General features: G+C 37.5%; 4 protein-coding genes and 1 pseudogene across 8 annotated transcripts; 2 read left to right on the top strand and 3 right to left on the bottom strand.

Annotated features, from left to right (window-relative positions):
* The first annotated feature begins 700 nt into the window (after positions 1-700).
* Positions 701-5,198, top strand: LOC125200709. Of its 5 annotated transcripts, XR_007172747.1 has the most exons (5): positions 701-902; positions 1,079-1,145; positions 1,318-2,284; positions 2,977-3,088; positions 3,463-3,797. XR_007172747.1 is itself a non-coding variant. In XM_048098448.1 (4 exons), the coding sequence occupies exons 1-3, from the start codon at positions 825-827 to the stop codon at positions 2,259-2,261; spliced, it is 1,089 nt and encodes a 362-aa protein (XP_047954405.1). In that variant the 5' UTR covers positions 701-824; the 3' UTR covers positions 2,262-2,284; positions 5,181-5,198. The 5 variants fall into 5 exon arrangements, 4 of the variants coding, with proteins under 4 accessions (XP_047954405.1, XP_047954404.1, XP_047954403.1 ...); XM_048098448.1 differs by lacking the exons at positions 2,977-3,088; positions 3,463-3,797 and adding an exon at positions 5,181-5,198; XM_048098447.1 differs by lacking the exon at positions 2,977-3,088.
* LOC125200708 lies at positions 4,124-6,461 on the bottom strand (annotated as a pseudogene).
* A 4,547-nt stretch (positions 6,462-11,008) lies between these two features.
* Positions 11,009-12,160, top strand: LOC125193889 (protein ALP1-like). The gene has a single exon (XM_048091828.1). It carries the CDS (start codon positions 11,009-11,011, stop codon positions 12,158-12,160), a length of 1,152 nt encoding a protein of 383 aa, XP_047947785.1.
* Positions 12,161-12,495: 335 nt separating this feature from the next.
* On the bottom strand, positions 12,496-14,904 carry LOC125211047 (formin-like protein 8). Its single transcript, XM_048110729.1, has 2 exons — positions 13,838-14,904; positions 12,496-13,752 (listed from the first exon to the last, which is right to left on the bottom strand). The coding sequence occupies exons 1-2, from the start codon at positions 14,560-14,562 to the stop codon at positions 12,543-12,545; spliced, it is 1,935 nt and encodes a 644-aa protein (XP_047966686.1). The 5' UTR covers positions 14,563-14,904; the 3' UTR covers positions 12,496-12,542.
* Positions 14,905-18,566: 3,662 nt separating this feature from the next.
* LOC125211064 (two-component response regulator ARR15-like) lies at positions 18,567-20,929 on the bottom strand. Its single transcript, XM_048110750.1, has 5 exons — positions 20,529-20,929; positions 20,364-20,440; positions 20,076-20,153; positions 19,907-19,977; positions 18,567-19,378 (listed from the first exon to the last, which is right to left on the bottom strand). Exons 1-5 carry the CDS (start codon positions 20,656-20,658, stop codon positions 19,123-19,125), a joined length of 612 nt encoding a protein of 203 aa, XP_047966707.1. The 5' UTR covers positions 20,659-20,929; the 3' UTR covers positions 18,567-19,122.
* Positions 20,930-27,820: the final 6,891 nt, after the last annotated feature.

Raw genomic sequence — 27,820 nt, 5'->3', positions numbered from 1 at the left:
AAAAATCAATAATTAACAAAAACAAAACAATCTACTTAAAAGAATTTCATATATGGACTATGTTGTAATAAAACATTTTCGCCAAGGAAAGGAAATGATGTTTACTTTATTATTATGGGAGTTAATGTGGGAATTTAAAACACCACAAAAGATGAAAATTTCGAGATTTTGAGGCAATTTCTTTTGCCAAAAGAGGTTATGATGTGATCCTCAATTCCTCATCTTCGATCATGGAAATTAATTTTTATTTTTTTAAAGAAACCATGTTGATAATAGCAATAGATGACCAACACTCTTACGACACCTATGCAATAAATGGAAAAAAAGCATTTTGCACTCTTCAATAGAAAATCTACAAACGTATCATCTTACTTTAGGAGTATCTGATTAGTGAATATCACATTTATTATGTGTAATTGACCTTCCAATTTCCCCAAAACACATTGTAGTAACATAAATTTGGAGGTCATTACCAATTCTGCCCTACATCTGTGGCTAAATTACTAAATGTAATTGTTCTAGAATGTTACATAACGACAGCCCTTGAATTTACCATTGTGCCCCCAATGTCATCTCGCATGACTGCCCTTTCTCGTGATCTTTGCGTGCGACGCGCGACACGTAAGGGTAGAAAAGTAATTGCGAGGGCTATATATAGACGGCCAGTGTTGTTCGTACAGTCGAAAAAAGGAGAAGTGCAAATTGAATTCTGTTTATCCATTTTTTTTTCAATTTCACTGTAGCTTTAATTTTCTCTCTCCGCGCCCGTTTAATCAATCGATCAATTTAGGGTTTTTCCGATTCGTCACCTAGTCGACTCAGCCATGATTTCCGATTCGATCCCCAACGCGTCTGTCGCCCTCGCCTCATCCAACCCCAAGGATTTGCCCAAGAAGAAAAAGGTTCGTTTTCTGCTCTCGATTTTCCCTTTATGAGTTTATGCATGCATTGTGAGCTGCATGTTGATTTCTTTCTTGTGAATGGAAAGGAGATAACTTTTCCTCATTCAATGAAATTTATGTGGTTTAAAATTGCAATTTTACAAGATTTTTGTTAAACAATATTTTTCGAAATTCAGGCCAATCGGTCGGCGAAGTTGAAGCAGTGCAAGCTTGATGCTCGTCGGGAACAGTGGCTTTCTCAAGGTATTGGAAACAGCCCTTTTCCCACCATTTGGAAGCACTATTCTCCTTTCCGTAAAGTGTTTTTGTTTTTTTGCTTTCTTGGATATGATTACTTGAAAGTTATTTTCACTTTGATTACTTACTAGTATTTGATTACCAAACGGTTTTATTTATTTATTTTTAATCTTTAAAGTGAAGGGTAAGGGTGGGTGTAAGGAGGAGGTGAATGGTGAAGGGGGTCTGATGAAGTTGGAAAACAAGAACATGCCTATTGAGAAGCTGGAGAAAAGTCCAAGGCGAGAGGATGGAATATATATAGATGCATTATCCGTTCATCATTTTAGTGATTTCGAATCCTCGCCTGCCAACAGCCCCACCAGTAGTGCATTAGGCGGAAATGATTCTGGCGTCAATTTTACTTCCAGTAGCCGAAGCAGCAGCAGCAGTGGTCGCAGCAGCAGCTGTAGCACTAATGGTTGCTTTTCGGGTATCATGAGTGAGGAAGATGAAGGGAATGGTGGTGATGATGGCTGCTTGGATGATTGGGAGGCTATGGCTGATGCTTTGGCTGCTATGGAAGACAAGCATTTGGGTCATAATCCCAGCTCGGGATATGGATTACCTGTGGAGAAGCATGGAAATACTGCGGTATGTGGTTCTGGGGTGAATTTGGCAAAGCAGCCTTTTTGTGAGAATGATAATCCAAGAGAGAAGCAAGAGAGTGACAGGACATCTGTGCGGATATCTCAAGCAAAATGCCAGGCTTGGAGGCCTGATGATACATTTAGGCCTCAGAGTTTACCCAATCTGTCAAAGCAATATTGTAGTGGGTTAAATTCAGATCGGCATTTTGGTCTAGGAGGTTCCGTTTGGGGCTGTAAGAATGTCGGGCCAGTCCCTACATCATGTCCGATATGCTATGAGGATTTTGATTTCACAGATTCAAGCTTTGTCCCCTGTCTCTGTGGATTCAGGCTCTGCCTTTTCTGTCACAAGAGAATTCTTGAGGAAGATGGGCGTTGTCCTGGCTGCAGGAAGCAGTATGAGTGCAGCCCTGTTGAAGGAGAGGCCACATTGGATGGTGGGAGCTTGACTTTTCGACTTAATCGTACCTGTAGCATGACAACAAGATCCTAGAAAGAGTCTCCGTTCCTTGATCTTTAGGTCTCTCTTTTTTCTCGGTGTGCATTGCGTTTGTTGTCGCTTTAAAACTGTTTTTCGCAGTCCTAGATATTGGTATAGAAATTTGATTTTGGAGCACAGAGAAATCAATCTAGCACCCTTATGATTTCAGTTGCTTTTATATATATAATTATGTATGTATATATATTATGTGTTATTCATTGAATTTCTGCACTCATTTTGTAATGAGCTGCATAAACAATTTTGAATGAATGCTTTGTGTTTGTATTAATTTTTCAATTCTGTGATTCTTCTTTTTAGCTGATTTAGATTGAATTGAGCATAGTTGCATTTCAATGCTATTCTAATAGTTCATGTTTGTTCCCAGTGGTCATTTGTTGTTCGAGAAAAAATGGATTCTTATTTTACAGAGATTGTGAAAATGCTATGGATCTCAATATGTAAATTGGTATGCACAACCTAGAATTTATTGTGTGAAGTTTGAGAGTCATTCTGGTTATGAAAACTTTTTACAACCAACAATGTTTTGTTTGTACTATCAACTATGTGTATGGGAGCTTGTTATTAACTAAAGAAGTTGAGATAATAGATAAATATTAGTACTAATTACTGATCTCTATTAGCTTGTGCATACGTATGCTGGCTGAAATGGGATCGGTGAAACCAAGAGATTAGTGTGCTGAAATGTTACTGTTATAATGCTACACAGGCTAGCATGCAACCATTGAGTTGGTGGATTTGGCTCTTGATGTAGTGAAATGACAGCAGTGAAAGTCCCAGTAATTACAATAAGTGATGACTCAAACAGTCGAATTTGCTTTGTAAGAAGATCTCATTTAATGAACTATTAGTCTTTTAGATATTTTTCTCTTACACGTGCAGACTCTTTTCTTGTTTTATTGTTGTGGGGAGGAGAAAGTAGGCATGCTGGCTTCTCCTTCTCCTTGTGATACAAAGAATAAACCTGAGTCTGAATCAGTGAGGAGAGTCAGGGAAGGTCTTGAAGTTTACAGTAATCTATTATACATTGTGGTGCAAACTAATGCTACTATTATTCTGATTTTGGCAGCGTTTTGTTGGGCTTAGAGATGATGCAAACTAACATCCCTAACGTTGAGACTCTTTTTTACCTTATATTTCATGTGTTAGCTCATTCTTGAACAGAAAAATCTCCCTTCTTTTTCATTTTTTGAAGGTATTCCATTTCCTACTAAAGGAACCAGCGGTGATGTATGGCATTCTTTCAAAAGTGATGGTGTCATGGTGGTACCTTTTAATTATTTGGAACCATCCATAATCCATTTTCAATGGTAGCCGGTGACTTGGCTGGATTTCACCTATTTTGGGATCAGAAGATTATCTTACAGTACATTAGTTTCAAGTGTATATGTTTTGAGTAACAGTGTAGGTCAGATTTCTTTATATGAATTCAGTCATTCAGTGTAAAGCAAGTGTTCATAACTGAATTATTTCAAATGGTTTTTGACCGGTTACAATTCAACTTGAATAAATTATCTTTAGCTTGTGCCATCCATCTCTCTCTCCCTCTCTCTCTTAAAGTGTATGGATATGTGGGATGGAAACAAAGAGAGGAGCAGAGTATGTTTGGTTTTGTATAGATCGAAATGCAGATCACAAAAGCTGAACTAATGTTGTGATTTATCTGCTATTATGTGGTAAACAGCATTCAACTTGTGCTGTTTGAGGTTCATCATCTCTGTATCACACTTTTGTTGAGATGGTAATTTTGTGCTTGTATTTTCTGCAATTTCATAGAGCTGGGTTTTAACTATTGCTACTATTTTTATGGCATATGTATTGTGCTGTCTTCTTGTACACGGATATTTAGAGAGAGCTTCTAAAAATCTCTTAGCAAGTGAGGTGATATTGAGGATTTTGGGGGTGCATTTAGCCCCACCCATACTTTTCAAAACAAGACTTCAGTGTTTTATAAAGGCTGCAATGCAAGAACCAGACCTATGCTCAAGAGGGAGTGTCTTCCACCACTTACTGAAACTAGAACCCTCCAAGAAAACATCTGTCCCCATCCATCCATTACTAACCCATGCATACAAATCTTGCTCCAACCTCAGAACCTCACCCCTAACCTGATCATACGGCTTCGCCCCTCAGCTCCTCTACCTCTGCCCAAAACGTCGTCTCAGAGCTCCCCCGGCCACCATCCTCTGCGTGCTCCAGCCACTTTTGCGTGAACTTGTACCTCTTGGCCTTGCTTTCACCATGTAAGGCCCTGTGTCCTCGCTCAGCAAGTGTCTGTAGTAGTTCGCTATGTCTAGTGGCTCCATGAGTCGCCTGAACAAGGTCCCTAGCTCTATCCACTCCTTCCTGCCCTCGAACCCGTCGGGCAGCTCGACCGCTTGATCATCTCGACGATCTCGCCCCATATCCCGGAGAGCTCCTGCCTCTTCACATTGGCATTGAAATCAGTTATATCTTTTTGGATTTTAAAGGTGTCATAGTAGCCAATCTTCTTAATCTCACAGCTAGTCTTGTATTCATGTATCTTCTTTAGTGCTTCTCTAATGATGTCTTTGTTGGAGTCTATTCTCCTCTGATTCTCCGTCTTCTGCCTCTCCATCTCACCAGCAGCGCAAGGCACAGCCGTGCTTGAGCTGTCTGAAAATCAGTTAAAAGCATCAAGATAGATCAATTGCTGTCATGATTCTGTGTATGTGTGTGTGAATGTTTGAAGCATTGAGTGGTAGTATCATACAAGGCCAAGATCATTTAGTGCAGCTGAATAAGAGGTAGTGGCTTGAGCATCTAAAGGGATATTTACAAGACTGTCTAAGTAGATCACATCTTGCATATTTAGGCTTTCTTCCAATTCACTTTCATATAAGAAATGGTCTCTCATCATTTTATGCAGAAACTCTGTGTTTTCTTCCTCAGGGCTGAACTGAAGGCAGAAGAAGAGCATCTGCAACACCGTCCGGTTGTCAACCACAACAAGCTTCCCGCCTCTGGACAGAAGACGAATGTCCCGAAAGGCCGATAAGGGCTGAGCTCAACTATGCTCGCAACAGTCTCCAGCAGCAAACTGGTGCACCCCTTGAGGTTGCATGCGGCATGGCTTGCCACAGACAGCACGTTTTTCATTACTGACAGCAGGAAACCTGATGCTGCAGACGAGTCCTGCAGATGGAACTGTGATCTCGGGTTGAGAGACTCGAGAACGGCGTGCAGCCATGGCTGGATGTTCGAGAGAGGAGCCAGGTTTATCCTTGGCACAACATCATGCCTCATCACGAAGTGGAAGAAGCAACGGGACCAGTTCTCGCGCTTCAGAGCATGACAGAAGACATGGTTTCCGGGTAGAGGTGATCCAAAAGTTACACAGAGAGGCATTGTCTGAGAATGGTTGGATCTTATGTATTTCTCAAAGCACCAAATGGCTGCGAGAATGGCCGTTGCACCCTGAGGAATGCCCCTCGAAGACGACCTGCTTCCTCCAGACATAGCTTTCTCCACCTGAGATCCATTTTTGAGTTCAAAGACAGTTCAATCACTAAATAGACTATGTTTATATTGAAGCTCTCATCTTGATAAACAATCCAAACATATTCACACACAGCAACATGTGTGTGTGTACCAAACCTTATCAACACCTTGTGGCCCATTTTATCTTTGGAAATCTCCCTTTCTCCACATGAAAAGTTCAGGCAATCAAGATCATCCAAACCAAACTAAGGCCACAACAAATTCAAGAAAAGCTAAAATCTCAATATAAGCTAAAAATTCAGTCTATATTCAAGATTTGCATACCTCTGCTGCAAGTGGTGATCTGCTCAATAGGGCATCAAACCTTGTAGCAAAAGCTTCATTTACTAATCCTATCTCTTCATTGCCAACACTCCTGATACATGGAAACTTGGAGACATCAACCTTAACTTCCCCAAATGGATCCCTGGTGAACCAGTCATCCACGCACCATGAACCGGGGAAGGCGAAGAGAACATCGTTGGAGCCCGGGTTTTTTCATGGATGTATGGCTTCCCAGGGGCCTTTTCATGAGCCTTCATGGACAGTCTGCAAGCCCTTTGAATCACATCCTCTTTCAATCCTATCTTCTCTCCTAGCCTCCCTCCGATCATCTTTCTGCAAGTTTGTGAACAAGTTGAGAATCAAATTATGGTGATTTTCTTGAAACTGAGACTTTGATATTGTGGGATGAAGGTGTGTGGAGTTGCTGTAAAAGTTATAGATGAATGATGATGCTCAATTGCTTAGTGACTTCGCTTACTTGAGATTGCAAAAATAGATGGGAAAGCTTAAGGTAAATGGAATCCAGTGTCTTTAATGAATAGGGGTTAGGGCAAAGCAAAATGGTTGGTTTCACATTCTATTTTTATCGCAAAAAAATTATCTCGCTTATCAATATTACTACTTATGTAAGAAAAAATTTAAATATTTAGGACGACATGAAAACTAATGTATAATTGGTAAAGAGAAGAACGAAAAAGTTAGTTAAAATAATAGTAATGAATAATGCTGATAATGTGATTTATATTATTATTAGTATTTAATCTAACCATCTCATCTCTATTCATTCAATTTCATTTTTTATTTTTATTTTCAACAAATTCAATTAATAAAAAACACACTTCATTAAATAAAATAAAACTGCAATTTAAAATCCTAAAAATATAAAAAACACATAATTATTACTAGAAATTCAAAAACTTAAATTTTAAAAACTACTCCGCCGGCGAATTATCCCTCGAAGTCGGTGGCGGTGCACCCGGTTAGTGGATGGTCGAATACCAGTTGTCTTGCCATCTCCCGCATTCCGCAATATGATGTTCACATTGGGATGCCATGCGGGAAGTGTCACCCATCGTGGCGAGCATGTATATGGACCACAGGAAGTGCTCGAGCCGAGCCCGAGCCCTTCTCGGCTTGATTCACCTCGGCCCTTCCCCTTCCCTCCCCTCCCCTCCATCTCCCTCTAGCCGTGTTCGCCGTCTGTCCCTTGCGGCGACGCCGTGAACCGGAGGAGGAGCCACCTACATTGGTGGGCGTGTCAAACTCTGGAGGCGTGCCGACCCGCCGCCCTCACTAGATGAGCAGCCACCCTCCGTGTGCTTCGTGCGTTTCGAGCTCGAGGATCGACACCGCCAGCCTCACCTTTCTTTGTCTCTCGACCAATGTCCAAACATTGATATGTTTGAAATCTTTTATGACGTCGTCTTTAAACACTCGCACGCGCTCTCATATTGTCGGCCCCATCGGCTCCACTTTGGTAATGCTCCGCTTCACCCTCGTAGATCGGCAAAAATTTTTGACATCTCTATTGCACCGGTCCCAATGATCATGAGATCTTCACGTTGCGAAGGGGAATCCCTTCGCTTTGACTCTTCATAAAGTTCTAGTGACCTTCTCCCAAAAACATTTGCGGTTTTGTTGATTTCCGACGATGGGATTGTACGAGACGGTGAGCCAACCGTTGTATAGAGCCAACGTCTCCTTGCGGCTGTATAGATGACGGCCTAGATGTGGACGCGCGCGTCGCCGAGCGTTGGGTGCTCAGGCTCGACGAACCAGCCAAAGAGTTGAACATTCCCCCAATCGCCAAACTCGTTTAAATCGAAGTCGCTGGAGCCGCTGGAGTTTCCGTCACCGACATTTTTACGTAAATTGGAGAGGGAAAGAGATGTGAATTGAAAGAAGAATAGATGTGGTATTTGTAGATGTTTTGTGTGAATGGAGAATGAAAGAGAGTAGGTGTATTTATTGAATAAGAAAAATAAAAAAATAAATATAAATATAAAAAAGGGTTACCGTTGGAAAAAAGGGTAATATTACCGTTCTTTTTTAAAATATTTTTAAAAAATTTTTTCCGAAAATCGAATTTAAAAAAAATAAATAAAAATGACGTCATAATTACGACGCTCACTCGCGGCCGGCGAGTGGGCGCCACGCCTAGCGCCACGTGGCGCGTCGCCGTGGTCTCGCTCCAGTGCGAGACGAGATAGAGCCATCCACGCGCCGCGTCGTGGATGCTCTTATACTTCCTCCTTCTCATAAAAATAATGACATTTTTCGTTTTTTATTCGTTCCATAAAAATAGTCTATTTTTATTTATAAAAAATTATTTTCAACTCATTACCCATATACATCAATTTATTTACAACTTATACCATTGTAGCTTACTATTAAAAATTAAAAATAATATGATCCAGTTTACACTATTTAACTATTCTTCTTCTCCTACTTTACAATTTATACATTAATTCTATATCATCCCCAATATTCATATTTTCACGTTGAAGTATAAATTTTTAGTATTGCCATAGACTAATAAAATTTGGTATAGAGACATGCATGGTGCACATCCATTCTTCTGGTTTAACTATTTCCTTTTTTTAATTAGACAATGGGTATTCATCCACGTATTCAAAGAACTATTTCTTGCTGCTAATTTGAGGTACCTAAAAGGATGAGATAGTTGACCCAAGAATTAAAAGTTTTCATATCCAAAGCCGAGGACGAGATAATCCCCTGGTGGGGATCCTCTGCCGTGCTATTTGCACAAGCACTCGCCGTCGATATCCCTCCGTTCCATATAATAGAGTTATTTTGTCATTTTAGTACGTTCCATAGTAATAGAGTCATTTCCTTTTAATAAAAGTCAACATATTTTTTCACACCTACTCTACTCTCTCTTCTTTTCTCTCTTCATCTCTCGACCTTTTTCATTTTCCACTTTATTCCCTCTTTACTTAACCCATCTAACACAATTTTTTAAATCTCCGTGCCGAAAAGAAATGCATGCCTCCATTACTATGGAACTGAGTGAGTACAACATAATAAAATAATCAAGTATCGTAAATAATATAGAGGGAACATGTTTTTTTGTCCACGAACTTTGCCGATGTATCATTTTAGGTCCGTGAACTTTGAAAATATCATTTTAAGTCTGGCAACTATTGTTTAATATCAATTAAAGTACTTTTTTACTATTCCCAAGTTTTTTCTCAAGAATTTTAAAATACCCTCAATATCTTTAAAGGTATATATAAAAGATGGAAGAAAAGTTCTTTATTCAATTTTAAAATTCTTTAATATAAAAAATTGAAAAAAGAATTTTACTTGCATGTCACCAAAATTAAGTGATACTAATATTGAAGGTCATATTATATTTTAGAAAATTCATCAAAAATATATTGTAAAGATATTTATTAAAAAAACACCCTCAATATCTGGAAGAAAAAATTATTTATTCAATTTTAAAATTCTTTAATATACCAATTGAAGAAGCAATTTTATTTGCATGTCACAAAATTAAAGTGATACTAATATTGAAGGTTAAATTATATTTAGAAAATTCGTCAAAAAATATATTGTAAAGATATTTATAAAAAATATGAGAAGTATATGATAAGTTTATTAAAAATATGTACCCTTTAAGTAAGGTACTTCAAATGATATTAATGCATAGTTGATTGATCTCAAAATGATATTTTCAAAGTTCACGGACTCTAAAATGATACTTTGTAAAAGTTCGTGGATAAAAAATTGAAGTTATTAAATAAAAAACTTAAATATTTGTACATTATTATATATATTGGAACTAGAGAGAGCAGGGCCTCAGGCCAGGTGGTTAGCACACTGAGATCTCAATTATATTAAGGTATGACATACCAAATCAGATGCCGTGTGGTATATTTGGATCATTGAATTTTTTTCTCCCGATAATCCCCTCATCATTTGTTAACGATGAACAAGTCCAATGCTAACTATTTCAATTCACACCCACCTCTTACATATTACTTCCCGTTTCAGATTAATTGTCATTCTTTTCTATTTTGGTCAATCCCTAAATAATTGTTACAATTCATTTTTAATATAAATAGTACTCCCTTCGTCCCACAAAAGATGTCACACTTGTGGGATGACACGAAATTTTAGAAGGTTTTGTTTTGTGTGTTAAATGAAGAGAGAGAATAACATTTTTATATTCATGTGAGAGAGAACTTTTTCCAAAAAGGAAAATGTGACATCTTTTATGTAACAAACTAAAAAGGAAAAAAGTGTGACATCTTTTATGAGAAGGCAGGAAGGGAGTAAATAAGTCCCACAATCCAATCAACTCACTTCACTCACATTTTATTATAAAATCAATATAAAAAGAAATTGATCTCTAAAACCATGAACTTTGCCTAAAATTTGGTATTTCCCATGAACTTTGAAATTGGTATATAATATCACGAACTTTGCATTTTGTTTGGTATTTCCCAAACTCACTCAAATAAGATATTTTCATCAAAATCTTATTTAACATAGGCAACCGTGATATGTTTTATAATATTTGAAACCACTTTTTAAGTTCATAACATGTAGCATAAAAAGTCACGTTGAAAACCACGTTGATTTAATTGTGTCAAGTATGATAAAAGCCTCGTAAGTTAGTCAAATATAGTAATAAACATGCCGTGGGAAATACCAAACAAAATGCAAAGTTCGTGATATTATATACCAATTTCAAAGTTCATGGGAAATACCAAATTTTAGGCAAAGTTCATGGTTTTAGAGACCAATTTCCCTATAAAAAATAAGTCTCACATTCCACTAATTTTTTCAACCAACTTTTTTTTACATTTCTTAAAATTCGTGTCCAGTTAAAGAGTGACAAATAAGAAATCAACAACGAGGTGGAACGCTATCAAGCTGCTATCCAAGCGTGGAACGAGCAACACGACCGGGTACCGCGTACTCGGATGTATATCCACCGAGACCGTGAACAAGCTGGTTTGCGGCTTTTCATGGATTATTTCTCTGTAGATCCTCGATGGAGTGATCAGATGTTCCGTCGCCGGTTCCGGATGGGGAGGAATGTGTTCTTGCGCATTGTCAACGCAGTTGTGGCTCGTGACGCGTACTTTATGCAAACCTTCGATGCTGTCGGGCGGCAAAGTATATCGACTTTACAGAAATGCACATCCGCCCTCCGCCAACTCGCTTACGGAACAGCTGCAGATATGTTTGATGAGTACCTCCATGTGAGCGAGCATACTGGACGCGCTTGCCTAGCCAAATTCTGTCGGGCAGTGATCGAAGCATTCAAGGACACATACTTGAGAAAGCCAACGTCCGACGATGTTCGCAGATTGGTGCGAATGCACGAGGAGAGGCACGGCTTCCCGGGGATGCTGGGCAGCATCGACTGTATGCACTGGCCGTGGAAGAATTGTCCAATGGCTTGGAGAGGAGCATTCACTAGCGGGCACAAGGGCTCGCATCCAACGATTATGTTGGAGGCCGTTGCCGACCAACGGTTGTGGATCTGGCATGCCTACTTTGGAGTCGCTGGGTCGAACAACGACCTCAATGTGTTGAACGGGTCTCCATTGTTCAACGACTTGTGTGTCGGGCGAGCGCCTACCGTAGAGTTCACGGCCAACCACCGTCGGTACACTATGCGGTACTATCTGGCAGACGGGATCTACCCTAGATGGCCCGTGTTCGTGAAGACCATCACATGTCCGACTACGGATAGGAGGAAGTTGCTTGCCAAAAAGCAAGAGGCGGCTCGGAAAGATGTGGAGCGCGCATTTGGAGTTCTCCAATCACGTTGGGCTATAGTGAAGGGACCGGCCCGTGGTTGGCACCGTCCGCTAATCGCCGACATCATGTATGTATGTATCATAATGCATAACATGATCGTTGAGGACGAGGGAGACAACGCCACTGACTGGAGCGACGATCCGCTCGTCAGCGCCAGCAGTAGCTACACTGTCACCGATCCGGCCGTGCAAGGTGTTCCTCCCGACGTGCGCAATGTCATGGCCCGTTCAGCGGCGATGCGCCAAGAAGATCAACACACACGCCTCCAAGCGGATCTAATTGAAGAAATTTGGAACCGCAATTGACTTATGTTTTAAATTTTTTTTTTTTCGAATTTTTAAATTTCAATGTTGTAATTTTCTATTTTCCGACTGAACAATGAATTTTCTCGGTTTTAATTGTTCAACGTATTCTATTTTACGATTAAAATATGTTGTGAATAGTGCAGATGAATAGTTATGGCCTGAGTTGTGCCCGAGTTGTGGCCTGCGGTGTTAGATGAGTTGTGACCTGGAACCCCTAATTTGAGAGAATGATGATGTGGAGGGGACTTGCGGCCCAAATCCGGACCAGGGTTATTCATGCTCTTAGGGTAACTATATCAAATACTAACATGGAATTTTAATAAAGTTATTAAATATATTAAAATAAAAGAAAATGTAGTACTCAGAGAATATTTTAAATCTATCAAAAATCATCATCAGATTCACTGGAGTTCGTCCCAAGCCTCTGCGTCGCGAAATAATTCTGCAAATTCTGAAACCTCACAGGCGATCTCGGCGTCGGCGACAATGGCGGCGACGCGCCACCTCTCTTCTTCTCCAACTTCTTCCTAATCTCGCCACAGACTCGATCCACACTCTCCAAAAAATCCTTGACCATCACAAACAGCTGCAACGGATTCCCCCCTTTCACACCCGTCTGGTAATAAACGTTCGTCTTCCTCATCAGCTCAACCACCCTCCTCTCCTCCTCCCTCACCACAATCAGCTCCTCCTCGCACCCCTCCAAGAACCCCCTCATCTCCGCCGCAAATATCCCCACCTCCCCGCCCTCGCCCCGCCTCAGCAGCCGCTTGATCTCATCAACCCTAGCCGCAAGGGCCTCGCACGTGCCGGTCAAACCCTCGTAATCCACACGCGCGGCTCTCTTCACGTTGCAAAACTCCGCGTTTAGAGCCTCCACCGCCGGCAACCCTAGCATTAGGCTCTCTCTCTCCTCCATCTCCGTTTCTTCACCCTTCCGCTTCCCCTCCGATTTCGCGACCTGCTCTACCACGAAGTGGAGCAGCGTGGTCTTGCCGTCGGCGCTCTTCACGTCAGAGAGCCTCCGCAGCGATGTGAGATTGAATCCCTGCGCGTTTCCCCAATTCGTGCCGGCGTTCAATCGATTTCCGGCTTTGAGGATCGCTTCGAGGAATTTGAAGAAGACGCCGCCGCTCCGGAGCTCGTTGCAGCCTAGCTCGCAGGTCTGCAGCGACTCCTTGAGATGGAGAATCTCCGGCTCGTAGCTTTCTCGGAAGAGCATGGCGTTGAATCGGACGAACGCTGATGGGATTGCTTGTAGAATGTGGTGGAGGAAGGCCTCCGCGTCGGCGAGTTTAGCTGGATCGCCGGTGAATTGGAGGATTTTGGTGGTTTCCTCTTGTGTTGGGCAGATTTTGGTCAGTTTCTCTAGGGTTTCGGCGTTAAGGCCTCTTCCCTCCATGGCTGCTTCCACGATTTCTCTGCGTGAGATTTGCAGAGATTTGATGACGATTGCGGTGTTTTGGGATTTTCTCGGATGGAGAATGAATGTTTGTGTTGATGGAGCTGCAATTGAGCTTGAGTTCTTGTTTCTTTCACTTGGTTTCTGATCGGTATAGCCGAAGAGGGCTTCCATCAGTTCATCATCAACCCTAATCGTCAAAAAAAAGATGTTTGTTCAGTAATCTTAATAGAAACAGCAACGGAGACATAAATTGAGATTGTGAATTTAATTACCTAAATGAGCCATCATTGATCTCATTCCACACCATGGAATGATCTGTGTTTGCTGTAACTTTGTCCCAATGCAAGGGCTTGAGTTTGGTTGTGTGAACTCTGTTTTCATGAATTCTTGGAGCAATGGGTGGTTTGTGAGATGGTGGGATTAGTTTCTTTGCTGGTTGGGGTGGTGGCGGTGGCCTTGATTTTGGTGGAGGTGGAGGTCGATGTGGTGGTGGTGGTGGTGGTGCCGGCCTTGATTTTGGTGGAGGTCGAGGTGGAGGCGGTGGTGCAGGCCTAGAAGGTAGAGGAGGAGGAGGTGGCGGTGGTGGTCGAGGAGGCGTAGGTGGTGGTGATGGAGGTTGAATTTTTGGGTGTTGAAGCAATGGAAGTTGTTGTATCGTCTCAGGCTTCTCTCCTCTGCTATTCATTCTCTTCACCTCTTCCTCTTCCATCATAGGATTGTACCAAACCTTAGAAAAGCATCCGCTTTCGAGTTTCCTAAGATACAACACGTCCTTTCCTTCCTCATCGACTATCACTCCCTTGAGGGCCGCCCCGCGCTGTCTCAAATCGACACGTGGTGGGAACTCCCGGCGGAAACTGGACGCCAGTTTCCCGCTATCTGCCCCTCGGGCCAGCCTCAGCCGGTAGATGAGGTAGAACACTATCCCAGCCACAATCAGACTGATCGTGGCCGTGATGGCCACAACCTCGACTATTGTCCGACTGTGTGTGGCCATATCAATGATTTGAAAACGCCGATTCTAACGATTTTTCATATGTTTTCGATGGGAGACGAGCGTTTGCTTTGTAGCAACATTGGAGATTTGTTTGGAAAGAATTTTGTGGCTTTGTTTACTTGTTTTGGACAATGAAGTTTTGAGAGTATCTAGTTGAGCTGTGGACAGTTTCAAAGCTGGTTCATGGTAGCTGAGCTCTGAAATGACTCTGTTATCCATTTCTTTTATGTTGGTTTGGTGGAGGTTTATGAGGGGCTTTGATGTAAATTCAATTGATTGGTGGGTTTTAGGTTTATAAGATATGGTTGGTCGAAATGTTTACTATGTCTCATCTGTCATTAATTGTATCGACGACAATTGTCTTAAATTGGGGTTTACAGCTTAGAGTTGTTTTGGTTGTAGCATTTGTATCACATTGTCTTGTCCACTCTTTCAATTTCATATTATAGTACATTTTGCACATATAATAGTTATACCTGTACACATTGGGAATATAGATTTGATCAAAATAGAATTCAAGATTTAAATAGAGCATGTGGTAGATGATTGTAAGTGACACTTTGTATGTGATCCATCGTTTTCAAATTAAATTTTTCTTGTGGGTTTTAAGGGCAAAGCACAAAGCTCATCTAGAGATAATCAACCATTTGGTTCTTGATTACAGCAGTAATCATTGAAGTACTTAGGTGGAAATAATTAGGAAAATTTAGAGCGGGAGCTACTGCATAAATACTATATGCAGTATCACCATGAAATTATTTTTCTGTTCAAGTATTATGGCTGTTGGATCAATTATTCCAAAAATTTATTTCCAACTTTGTAAAACTATTAAATATAATGATATCATCGAGCATATAGCCCATAGGTTTAAAACGTTTATTGTGGAACAATAGTTTATTCGCGTAATGTTTTCTTTTAAAATTAGTCTCATTTTGTAGGTTGGAGGAAGTAAGATGGCAATAAAGGAACCAACAACACAATATTAATGTGAATTTTATTGACAATTCTTGAGAAGCGTACAAGAGGACCAGATAGTGGTGTTTCGTTGCAGCAAAAAATGCGATTCTGTCGTTTTGGCGGTCCCCTATATTCCGGCCCGATATCATGTGAGGGGTTCAATCAGGGTACGCAGTAGTCCGTTTAGTAGGAGGCCTTAACCCACTGACTGCCAGAAGCCCATTTTCCAATGCCTCACACTTATGCCTGAGTGATGAAAGCAACTACACGACAGCTGTGGGATTTGAACTCAGGCTCATTGCACCAAGATCTATGCTTTAATGGTTAAATAAAAAATGAATAAAGTAGGAACGAGAAAAAGTAAGAGAAAGTATAAAGTAAGAGAGATAGAGGAACAACCTAAAAAGAAATACGTCTCACTTAATATGGGATGGACGGAGTAACAACTTAGATGATAAATTGGATTGAAGTTATTCGACTTTTTAACTCATGATGAGTTTAATTCTTTTTTCGGATATTTCAAATATATAAGCTTGTATTCTAGTAAAATATTAGGGCATCCACAGTGGGATGTCCTAAGCGACGCCCTATGCACCGCCACGTCAACATTTTATCATCAGCTACTTCCACCTACAATAGGGCGGATTATAGCCCGTCCTAAGCATTTTACTTATATTTTGTATTTATATAATCTATGCAAATATATCAAGCAAAATATATAAATAAAAACAACACAATTATTAAGGCAAATCCTACATTTACTTAATTAAAAAAAAAAGTTACGTACAAAATAAGAAATTAAAAAAAAAGTTACAAACTAAGAAATTAAAAAAAAAAGTGCACTACATATAAACTAAATCCCGGCTCGTCTAGAGTAGTCCCAACCTGCGGCTGAGGCCATCGATCATCCGTTGGATGCCTTCGATTTGAGTTGGGTTGGTCGCCTACATCAGGGCGTTGTGCGCTTCCAACAACGTCCTATAGTCGGAGGAGGCCACCAAATCGGTGTAGGAAGGTGACGCAGCCGAAGTCTCGGTCGGGGTCGCGCTCGGGGTCGGGCTTGCGGCATGGTCAGGCGGCGCCGCGCGGATGTGGTCGCCTTGCCCTTGGCCTTGGCAGCCTTGATGCCAGAGGGACGCCGGGATATCGGAGTGCCGGAACTCTCATCCTCAGACACCGGATTGTTGAGGTCCATTGGAGACGCGCTCTCGCTGTTTGTATAAACAGCGAAGGTGCGCTTCGACGCCCTCTTCTTCGTCGAACATATAAGTTTTGAAAATTAAATAAAATTAAATTAAAAATAAAAAAACTCGTCGCATCGTCCGCGATGCCACAGTGGCAGACGATGCGACGGATAATGAGCATCACCGCGCTTCGTCGGGAGACAATCGATCGGGCGCGGACGATGGTTAAGCCATCGTCCGCCCCATTGTGGATGCTCTTATTGTATAATAACTTTTCAAACCACTTATTCATGTACCTCTATTTAATTCTTTAATAAGCAGTTTAACGTCAACTAATCATCATAATAAATATGAGCATGCTAGTAAGTTTATTGCATAATTTTTCACAAATTATTTTCCATAATCCCTGTGTCTTATTTTAAGTTATTTAACCTGCAATGTCGCTGATAAATCAGAAAATATCTAATAAAATTTCTTTTAAGCAAAAATGGTGTCGGTAAATTAGGGGTGCTTAAATAGTTCTTCGATTCTCGGTTAATCAAAATCGGAACCGGAACTTGCTGGTTAATTGAGGAACCGAAACCGGATTTTCCAATACCGGTTCCAACTTTTTAAATAAAATTGGTTCCAGTACGGAACCGGAACCGATCGGTTCCTAACTAGGAACCGGATTATAATTCAATTTTATTTTTTTATAATTTAATATACTAATAAATCTAATTTAATTGAATTAATTTTGAATTAAAGTAAAATAATTTGAAATATTGAGTGATTTTTAGATTTAAACGGTGTTAGATTTCCGAGCTCTGTTTCTGAAGTATTTAAAATGTTTAAATCGTGATACTTTGAATCTACAATTATTCCCTCAATCCATTTTTTTATGAACTAACTACAATGAGTAGGACATCATAAGTTTGTTTTTAATTTCCAAAAGAACTTTTACAAATACAATAGCATTGCATATGATAGAAATTTAACTTTATAACAAATTTATGTAACAATTCATTTAACATACGATTTTAACCTATTTGTGAATAATTTATTAATTGTTCTGTTATAAACCAAAAAGTCACAACAAGATCAATTAGAAATTCCATTGAATATTTGTTTAGCCAAAAAAAAAGTAAAAATGAAATTCAATCTCAAAACTTATTTTTTTTAAAAATTGTTAACATAAACTACTACACTTGACATCACTCTTATCCATATATGAATATTATTGTAGATTTGTGTTAAAATGACAACACCTCTTAAAGTGACATTGTGACACCACGTATCCAGCAATATTATAAACGCTACACAACAATAGTATAAACGCTAGACAACAATCTATAGACTGCTAGCATATTGGATATTGCTGGTCGAAAAAAATGGTTGTTTAGTGTATTGGATATTGCTAGCCGAGAAAATTGGTATTGGCCATTTTTATGATTGTCACATGGCAGCTGATTATTCGCTCATGTGTACAAATGATTGGCTAGGAATGGTGGTATGATGTTACTTTAAGAGGTGTTGTCATTTTATCGCACCCTATTATTGTATTGCTGGTTTGTATTTTTTGTATTTACTTAAACTTATAGGTTGTTATATTTCTAGATGTTGGATTATTATTTTTTTAGTATTGAACTATTTAAAATTATAAATAAATTTAGATTAAAATTACAAATCGGTTCCGGTTCGGAACCGAAATCGACCCGTTTTTAACCGGTCGATTCCAAACTGGAACCGACCAATTCCGGTTCCAGTTCTAGGATTTATGAAATTGTTTAATCTAATGTAAGGAGTGGTAATTATTTCAAGGAAAGGCAAAAACATTGGCATTTAACCATTGGAGAAAGAAAAGCCTTTAAAATCTTCTTTGGATTGGGAAGGAAAATTTGGGATCAATCACCTTTTTTACTTGTGGTAATAGATTCTCCTTTCGAAAGAGAAAGGACGCATAAAATTCTGTTCTGCCAGATACACAGAAGGAAAAAAAAAAGTGAAGCTTCGATTTGCAAATATTTCTACTACTGTTAGCTAACACGGATTTAATTATTTACCACCAAATTTTCAATCCCTATTTCCTAAATTTCTACCAACCTTATGTTCAAAAATAGAAATCCGAGGCAGCACGAGCCATTGAAAAAAGCTGCATCCTCATTGCCTTCAAACATCTTTCTTGAATATCTTGACTCTCAGTTTTCATGTAATCCCATGCTCCTCTAAAGCGCTGAAGGGCAGTTACAAGCTGCCCAACAAAATGTTGTGTATGGCATAAACGTCGAGCGGCGGCCAGTCTCAATCAGTGGCGAGCAGCCCGAGTGCTTACAATGTGCCATAGGCCCATAGAGGATACTGATACTGGAGACAAGACGAGGAGCAAGAATCATCACGTCGTGTCTGTTACAACCAAGCCCTAAACGTCGAGAAGGCAGTCTCAATCAGTGGCCAGCAGCCTCGAGCGCTTACTTAGAGGCTTACAGTGTGCCATTGCGGATACTGATATTGGAGACAAGGGGTGATCGCAGTCGCAGCTGAGGACGGAGGAGGAGCAAGAATCATCACGAGTCTTCCTCTTGCGTCCCACCACCTCCCTCTCCTCCCCTCCTCTCAACATGAAATCTCTCAACCTCTCCACATCCGAGAGCTGCACTGGTTTCATTAGGAAGTCCTCTGCCCCTTCTTCCAAGCACCTAAATGAGTGACACGCGGTTCAGCATAGTTGTTTCATATACAGAATTTAATGGTCATTTTTCCAACTCAAACACAGCAAACACAGTCAACGACTCAGTATCAATGAATCCCTTAGAATTTCCTAAACTGGTCAAAATATGGATATGAATATTCATAAGCAAAGCAAAAATCGCAACACTAGTTGAAGAGATATCTGATATGCTTAATGTTAAAGACTATAATATCAATGACCAAGTTCTGTTGATAAAAGGCTATATTGCCATAGGCTAAAAACTAGTTCAATGAAGCTCTTACAATTTCCTTAAGTGATCATAATTTGGATATACAATTCATAAGCAAACAAAAATAGAAAAACTACTTTATGGCAGATCTGATATGCAATTCTTGAAATAAGGAGGCTACCATCAGAACAAGATCAAATAATTCATATTACGAGAAAAAACAGAATCAGACCTATATGCAACTATAGAACATAAAATTCAAATGAATCAATTTCTTGAACAGAAAAAAGGGACCCGAATCAATACCTATCGATTCGAGCTAAAATGTTCTCGGATGACATGATCACCACCGGTATTTGCCTCAACTTTGTCGAACCCTGTCAAGAAGAGAGGAAGGAAAACATGTTAAAAAAAAATCATTCTCAGTTTTGAATCGAAGCAAATTCTGATCCCACAAAAGCTATCAAACACTAACCTTAATCTTCTTTAGCAGTTCATATCCAGTCATTCCAGGCATGGAATAGTCCGTGATTATCAGATTCACCTTCAAGTCCTGAAACAGATACCCAATAATCATCAAAGAAATACTCATATACATCAAATATTCTGCAAAAAGTGTCATAACAAGCAAAATTGAGATTGATCCAATTGTCTTTAATAGCCAAAGTTTGAAATGAAAAACATCAAACACATAAAGATTCAATTTTTAAGTTCTTGATTCAAACATTGTACAGCAGCAGAGGAAGAAATTATGTGTTCTTACATCAAATCCAAGGGAGCTTCTCTCCCCATCTATGCCCAAATACTGCAGCGCTCTACTCCCACTTTCCACAGCAGTCACTGCAAACCACAATCAAATTAACTTTAGCAACAGTCCAAATAAAATCACTCACACTAAAACATACATACAGAGCTCACACACACACACCTTTGCAACAAGAAATCTTGAGCAACCGCTCGATGACCTTCCTATCAATAATACTGTCATCCACAGCTAGAACATGGAATTCTTGATCACCGCTTGAAGAGCAACCGCTCCCGATATCTTCAACAGCCATTTCCTCTCCTGGGATTTTCCACAAACACCTCAGCTGCAACTATTTCTATATGCTTGGGAGAGATGAATATACATATACATTTGGGAAAGAAAGCAGCAGTTTTGTATATATATGAGGGGTGGTGGGCTTGGTTGAATTGAATGAATGAATGGTGGGTGGGATCGGAAGATCGTGGAGAGAGAAAGAGATCTGCTTTTGGGAAACGAAAAGACAAAAAGCAGAGACAGGGGAAATCTTTGCAAATCTACTTCGCACTATAGCCGACTTGTCGCTTTTATATGACAGTTTCAACTCCTGAAACACAATAAAAAAATGGGTAGCAAGATCAAGATTTTGCCATTATTTTGTTGGTTACATAATTGTTTTTCGCACGGGTTTCATGGCTGGGTGTAATAACGTGTGAAATTCGATCTGATTTCATGTCTGCTGGGGTGAAATTTTGCGGTGGAAAAGGTAAAAAAGGGAAACAAACAGTAAAAAAAAGTGAGTGGTCATTCACATGTGTGTGGTGTGGTGCAGTGGCCCTGCGGTTGACTAGTCTTGGATCTCGAGCTTCATTCCACATTTTCATTCATTTTTTAGTTGATTGAGTCACCAAATTTGATCAATTTCGTCCTTATGAATGATGAATCTTTCCCAATTTTAATTAAATAATACTCCCATAATTTCCGAGAAACATATAGTCAACATGAATTTTATGCAATTTTATTTTATATCTGAAATAGATATAATAAGTAGAATAGGCAGAATAAAATAGAATTTAAAGTATTTTCAATGTTTGATTGGAACAAATCAAAAAATTAAATGTGCTATCTTCCGATAGAGTACTAATATGAAGTTTCATGGAAGAAGTTGGAGATTATAAATGGTGAATAATGTTATGTAAATTAAGTAGTGTTGTTTTACTCTGCAGGTTTAATATATTTGATGTGATTATTGGCTCATTTTTAGTTAAAGGAGAAATTAATGACGATACCCATATTATTGGCTCGTATTTGGGTATCTGCAACTACGGGTACCGGATACCCATATAACTATATGGTCAGGATTTGGTAGTATAATATTGAACTTTTCGGGTTCGGATACTCCCGGATACCCGTTTCGACACCACTAGAAAAAAGGGCGTAAATGACTCAAAATAGTGAAAAAGGGTCTGAAATGATATTATGCCCACACATAGAGGATTACAGTGCATCTTTTTAAACATGGTAATCTCTAGCATTAGACTTGTCATAGGTAGAAGCCAATTTGTAGTTCACTTTTTAATTAAATATTCCCTCCGTTTCTTCTAGTTAAGTCATTTTTCCATTTCGAGAAGTTTCTTCATAGTTGAGTCATTTTCATATATGATAACTTTTTACTCTCTCTTACTTTATTCTCTCTACTTTATTCACTTTATACTTTATCCTCTCTACCTTTTCTTCTCTCTTACTTTTTTATCTATTTATTTAACACACACAACATTCATTTCTAAAACTCCGTACCGAAAAGTTCTGCCTCAACTATGAAAAAACGGAGGGAGTACTTCATTGTTTTAGTGGTTTTACTCACATGACATTCATTGCATGCAGACATTTTCATTTACCAATTCAACTACAATTTTCCCCAAATTTAGTTTGATGGGACTATTATAAAATTTTAAACTGGGTATGATTTATAATTTAAATTTCCAAAATTATGAAACATATCATACATTAAAAAGAAAATTCAATTACCGATGAAAAAAGGTATTACCTATGGATTTGATAAATTACCGATGGCATTTTCGAAGGACATAGCTAAAAAACATTACCCGACAGAAGTTTCTGTCGGTAACACAGTTTACCAACGAAAATATTGGAATTACCGATGGAATTGTCCATCGGTAAATTTGTTGTTTTTGGTAGTGATAATTAGTGTGTTTTTCATATATATATATATTTTTAAATTGTCTGAATAGATGGGTATATGTTATTAGATCTAGCACGTACAATTGTGATGTATCTTATTATTGTTTACAATAATACTATTAATAAGTATACATTTTTAAAATAATTGAAATAATGCACACAAAATAGGATGATAATTAATTACATAAATGAAATAAAAAAAATTATGCAAACAAATTATTACATAAATTAAAATATTTTTGAGAAAACGAATAAAAATCTTTTAAATCGATGAGGCTTAGATTCGATTAGGGTGTTTTTAATTTATGCCCATTGTGTGCATGCCGATGAATAATTTATTACTACATATTATAATATAAAATTTGTCATGTAAGTTGCTAGTTATATGATAGTTTAAGCCATTCTAGCTTAATTTGTAAAGTTATATAGTAGTATCAAATGCATTTCAATGTTTGCTAGCTAGATAATGCTAGTTTAGTAAGCGTAGTGTCTGTGTTAAACAAAATAATCATGAAATGTAATTTAAAAGTGAGTTATAAAATTATTTTAGTGGAGTGGAAGACTATAACTATTTATCGCATTATTATCCACCTGCGATTGATTTGTAAATTCAATCTCGTGAATCAAACATAAAATATAATCTTGCAAATTAAACAACACTATACTATACCATTATATTACTTAGTATGCAATGCATTTCAATGTAAATGGTTCAATTCACTCACAAAATATTTGAATCGAATACAAATTAATAGCCTTGCAAAAAAAAGAATATGGAATATTGATAGCGTACACTTTCAATATTTGAGGACCCCCAACTATTTACCCGATCATTTTCCTCTTAAAAACCAGTCCAAACTAACAGTGTTAATACTTACTAGAGTATGAGTTATTAGTTGTAATATGGTTTTAATATCATAATCAATGTTTTCAAGTTTTAATCAAATGTATTGGAATATAACTTTTCAAATTTTTAATCAAATGTATTGGAAATTTGGAATATAATAATCTATCGCTAATGACTAATCAAGCACATAATACACGCTCATGATCACTTCAAATATAAAAATAATTACTATGTGGAAAACAATAAGCCGAATTTAGTTGACAAAATCTTGAAAAAGATAACGGGAGACCGGAGACCGGGTCAATACATTGGTTAATAGCCGGCGGATTGATTGTTTTTATTACAGTAGTGAGTAGTCTATAAAAAAAGCTTGGATATAAGCCGGCGGTTTGAATTGAATGAGGAAAGTCCGCCGAACAAGACACGTGTTTCTGTAGCCAAAGATGATGTCATCAATATCTAGGCCTAGATTTGTGACCCACACAAAAGATTCTTGCAATCCTACTCTAAAATCTTTCTATTACCTTCCAACGACCTCTTAATCATTCATTCCTTAATATAAATAATATGAGTAGTGATAAACGTACGCATACGTAAGTATATAATCGAACTTTTTAAAACATTTTACATTGAAAATCATTTTATAAATATTAATTGATTTAAAATAAATTTCATACTAATCATTTTGCAACACTTCAAGAAAGATTTAAAATTTATATTTAAATATTTGTATATTTAATAAAATATATATTTTCTACTGAATATTGTATATTAATTCAAATCATAGTCGAAATCATGCTACGATTCGACATAAAATTTCTATATCACTTCTTTGTTATTGCTACATATATTACAATAAATAACAAAACTAATTTTTAATTAAATTCACTTAAATCTAAAATTTTTTAAAATATTATGTACATGTACAATTACGTACGATTATCTTTTCCCAAATATTTTATATAGTAAGTACTACTACTAGTCTACTACACCACTACTAAAAAAATAATGTAGAAAATCAGTTGCTACTCCTTCGGTCCCAAAAAAAAATTGTAGTATCATATTCCTTTTTAGTTCATTCCAATAAAATTGAATCAAATCTATTTTTAATAAAAGATAAAATATCTAATTATTCTTTTTTAATTCCATCATTTACTTTACTGACTTTTATCTTTCTTACTTTTTTTCATCTCTCCTATTCTTTTAATATAAAGTTTTAACCTCCGTACCCAAAAGTTTTGTCTAAACTTTTATAGGACGGAGGGAGTACATGCTAAAGATGAAAGTAATCACATTTTTAATATTTTATAAGATATTTTTAAGAAATGTAAATTAAAGTGAGTTGAAAAAGTTAGTAGAATGTAGGTCCTACTTTTATATATTAGTTTTATAATAAAATGTGAGTAGAAATGAGTTAGTGGAATACGAGGTTCACTACCAAAAATGATAAAAGTGAAATGAGACAAATTATGTGGTGGGACAGATCGAAATGGAAAAATAAGACAAATTATGTGGGACGGAGTGAGTATTTCATTATTTTTACTCAAAGGACATGTTTGTCCGATAATTTTGCTATACTAGCTCAAAATCATGTTACAATTTGTCGTAAATTTTCTATATCACTTCTTTTTTATTGCTACATGTATAATACAATAAATAATAAAATTAATTTTTAATTAAATTTAATTAAATTTTAAAATTTAAGAATATTATGTATATGTAAAATTTATCCATTTTCCTTCTCTCACGTTAGTGGTCCAACCAAGCAAAATCTTATATTATTTTCCTCGTATTTATTTATTTTATGCCTTTTTTTTGTTTGCTTTTGACTCATCAATTCCTCATTTCACTTATTAATCACGTGATCGGTGATACCCACCCAACTGTTTCATCCTTTATTTTTAATTTTTAACATTCTATAAATGATCTTAAGATACCAAATTCTTCACTACATTTTTACCACGTGCTGTTGGTAAAAATGATTCGATAGTTCTATTTTAATCTTGAGGGATCTCCCCTCGAGCCATGACATTTGTTTGTGTGGCCGACTGTAACATTAGTTTGATAACTCTAATAAGGGGGCTCATTAAGGCCCGACCCAGAGTCACCTAATAAGTAAAAATGATTCGATAGTTCTATTTTGATCTTGAGGGATCTCCGCTCAAGCCGAGACACTCGTTTGTGTGGCTGACTGTAACATTAGTTTGATATTGTCTGTTTGAGGTCAAGCTCATACGATTTTATTTTTAGGTCATTCTCAAAAGGTCTCAAAGTAATTATAGTTGGACAAGAATTATATACACCTTCCAACTTCTCTCACTCATTCGATGTGGGAAGAGTTTGCGGTTTGTATCCAACAAATTTTAATCCAAAAAATAAAATTGGTTATCTGTGGGTGGAGAAGTGGAGTTCTTACGTGCCAAAAACAAGTATTTTTTAGCTTGTCAATCTGTTCCATTTTACTCGATTTATACCCCTCCGAATTGGAAGCACCTTTTCTATCAGAATTATGTTCAAGGTTTGGGAATGTGAAATCTTTACAACCGAGATGTGAATGTTTCATGTAGACAAACAAACAAACAAACAAACTAACTAACTACTTAAAGACAATTCTTATAAATAAGTTACACATGGTTTCTAACCTACAATGATTAGAATATGTAATGATAACTTAGTCTTGTACATCCAGAAACATAGAAACAGGTCAATAGTTGAGTCGAAAGGGGAAGAGGAAGCCAAGAAACCTTATTATTACATCCCTGAGCAAAACAAGAGAAATCGATCAGAGACGAAAATGGCCAACAAACATGTTTTGAGATCTCAAACGAGGCTAGTAAGAACAGACTCTTTCAGCTAAACTGTGCATGTACTCCTTCTTGCATTGATCCCTGCTTCAGATACCTTTGCTCGTTTGTTCTAATGTTCTATCATCATCATTTTATTCAATCACCAATCAAATGTACAAAATCAAGAAATTTCCACTATTTTTCATACAATCATCTAACAATACTACTATGAGATTGTGAATTCTCCAATGTATGAGTATATCAAGTTCACATCTTTACGTAACCAAGCCATGAAATATACTACCACTATTATTGTTCTTCTTCTCGGGTGAAGCTCTGTTCCTTTATCTCTTTTTCAACTTTCAAATGGATTCAGCAACTTACTATACTGATTCAGCCCATAATATTTGTAACAGAGTACTATAAAAAAAACTCAAATTCAGCCCATGATAATTCTACTATAGACTATATTATTGCAAAACTCAAAAAGGAATGAACAAAAATCATCTTTTGATTTTACAAATTTTATACTCCACAAACATAAATAATAGTACTATGAAAAAGGGGCAGGGCTGGCCCAGTTATAATAGCCTTGTCTACCTGATTTATTAAAAAGTGGGCTTCAGCAAACACTATAATGGGCCGTTTTGGGCTTCTAATGTGTAGTGTTATTATATACTGCTGATGATAATGAAAATTATAAATTAACAATTTAATTTGGATAACATGTTGTTGATGTCACATTCCAACTTCAATATAGTTCATATGTTACATTAACATATGACACTATCATCAGACACAAAATTAAAGTAATCGGATTAATCGTGACAACAAAGTGGAAGCTTGTCAATCAAATCCAAACTTGTTTTTCAAATGCTGGAATTTATTATTTTAGGTTGGGCATATTTGTTGTTTATTTATTGTATTTTGCCTCAATTGTGAATTATTTGCATGACCTTTTGGGCCCATATGGTATGCGATGTAGATGCATCTCGCAAAAATCTCCATAAATAGTGACAAAAAATAAGTACCTTGTCCTCCATATTACAAGCAAGCTCAAATTAGTCTCATGTGACAAAAAGTATGCGTTAGTTTTTATTCCATTAAGTGAGACTTTTCAATTATAAAAGGCCTAAATTGCAGGACAATGACGTGTCAAATTGGAACTACACCTGCTTTTCTTTGACTCAAATTCCGAGTTCCAATAACAGGAGTACTATTTTTAATACGCCGATAAGTATATTTGAAAAAAAATAATCTAAAAAACACTGAAGTTCAACAAATGTTGTTTATGTTACAAGTCTTTTTTTAGGCTGTAGTTTATTTATTTAATTAATTCTAGATTTGGTGCAGCCGTGCAGCCATATCAATTGATTTCTACAAAAATATGAAAAGAAGGTACTCCATAAAGATAGCAATGAGTCTATAACTATAGAATTGAACTATTGAAGGCTCAATGTTCAATTACTCAATCAATCCATCCCAAAAATGAGAAAACCATTACATAAAAAAGCCGATAACAGCAGCAACTTCCAACACTAAAGCAATTTACAGTCAAAATAACTGACACATCCAATCAATGTTACTGAAACCAAAAAATGAAAGGTTGCAACAATCTAAAAGAATCCAACTCTTAACTC

Source organism: Salvia hispanica, chromosome 1 (genome assembly GCF_023119035.1).
Source record: "Salvia hispanica cultivar TCC Black 2014 chromosome 1, UniMelb_Shisp_WGS_1.0, whole genome shotgun sequence".
Classification (NCBI taxonomy): domain Eukaryota; kingdom Viridiplantae; phylum Streptophyta; class Magnoliopsida; order Lamiales; family Lamiaceae; genus Salvia; species Salvia hispanica.
Note: the sequence above shows the minus strand (reverse complement) of the source record. Positions and strands in the feature narration are given on the sequence as shown.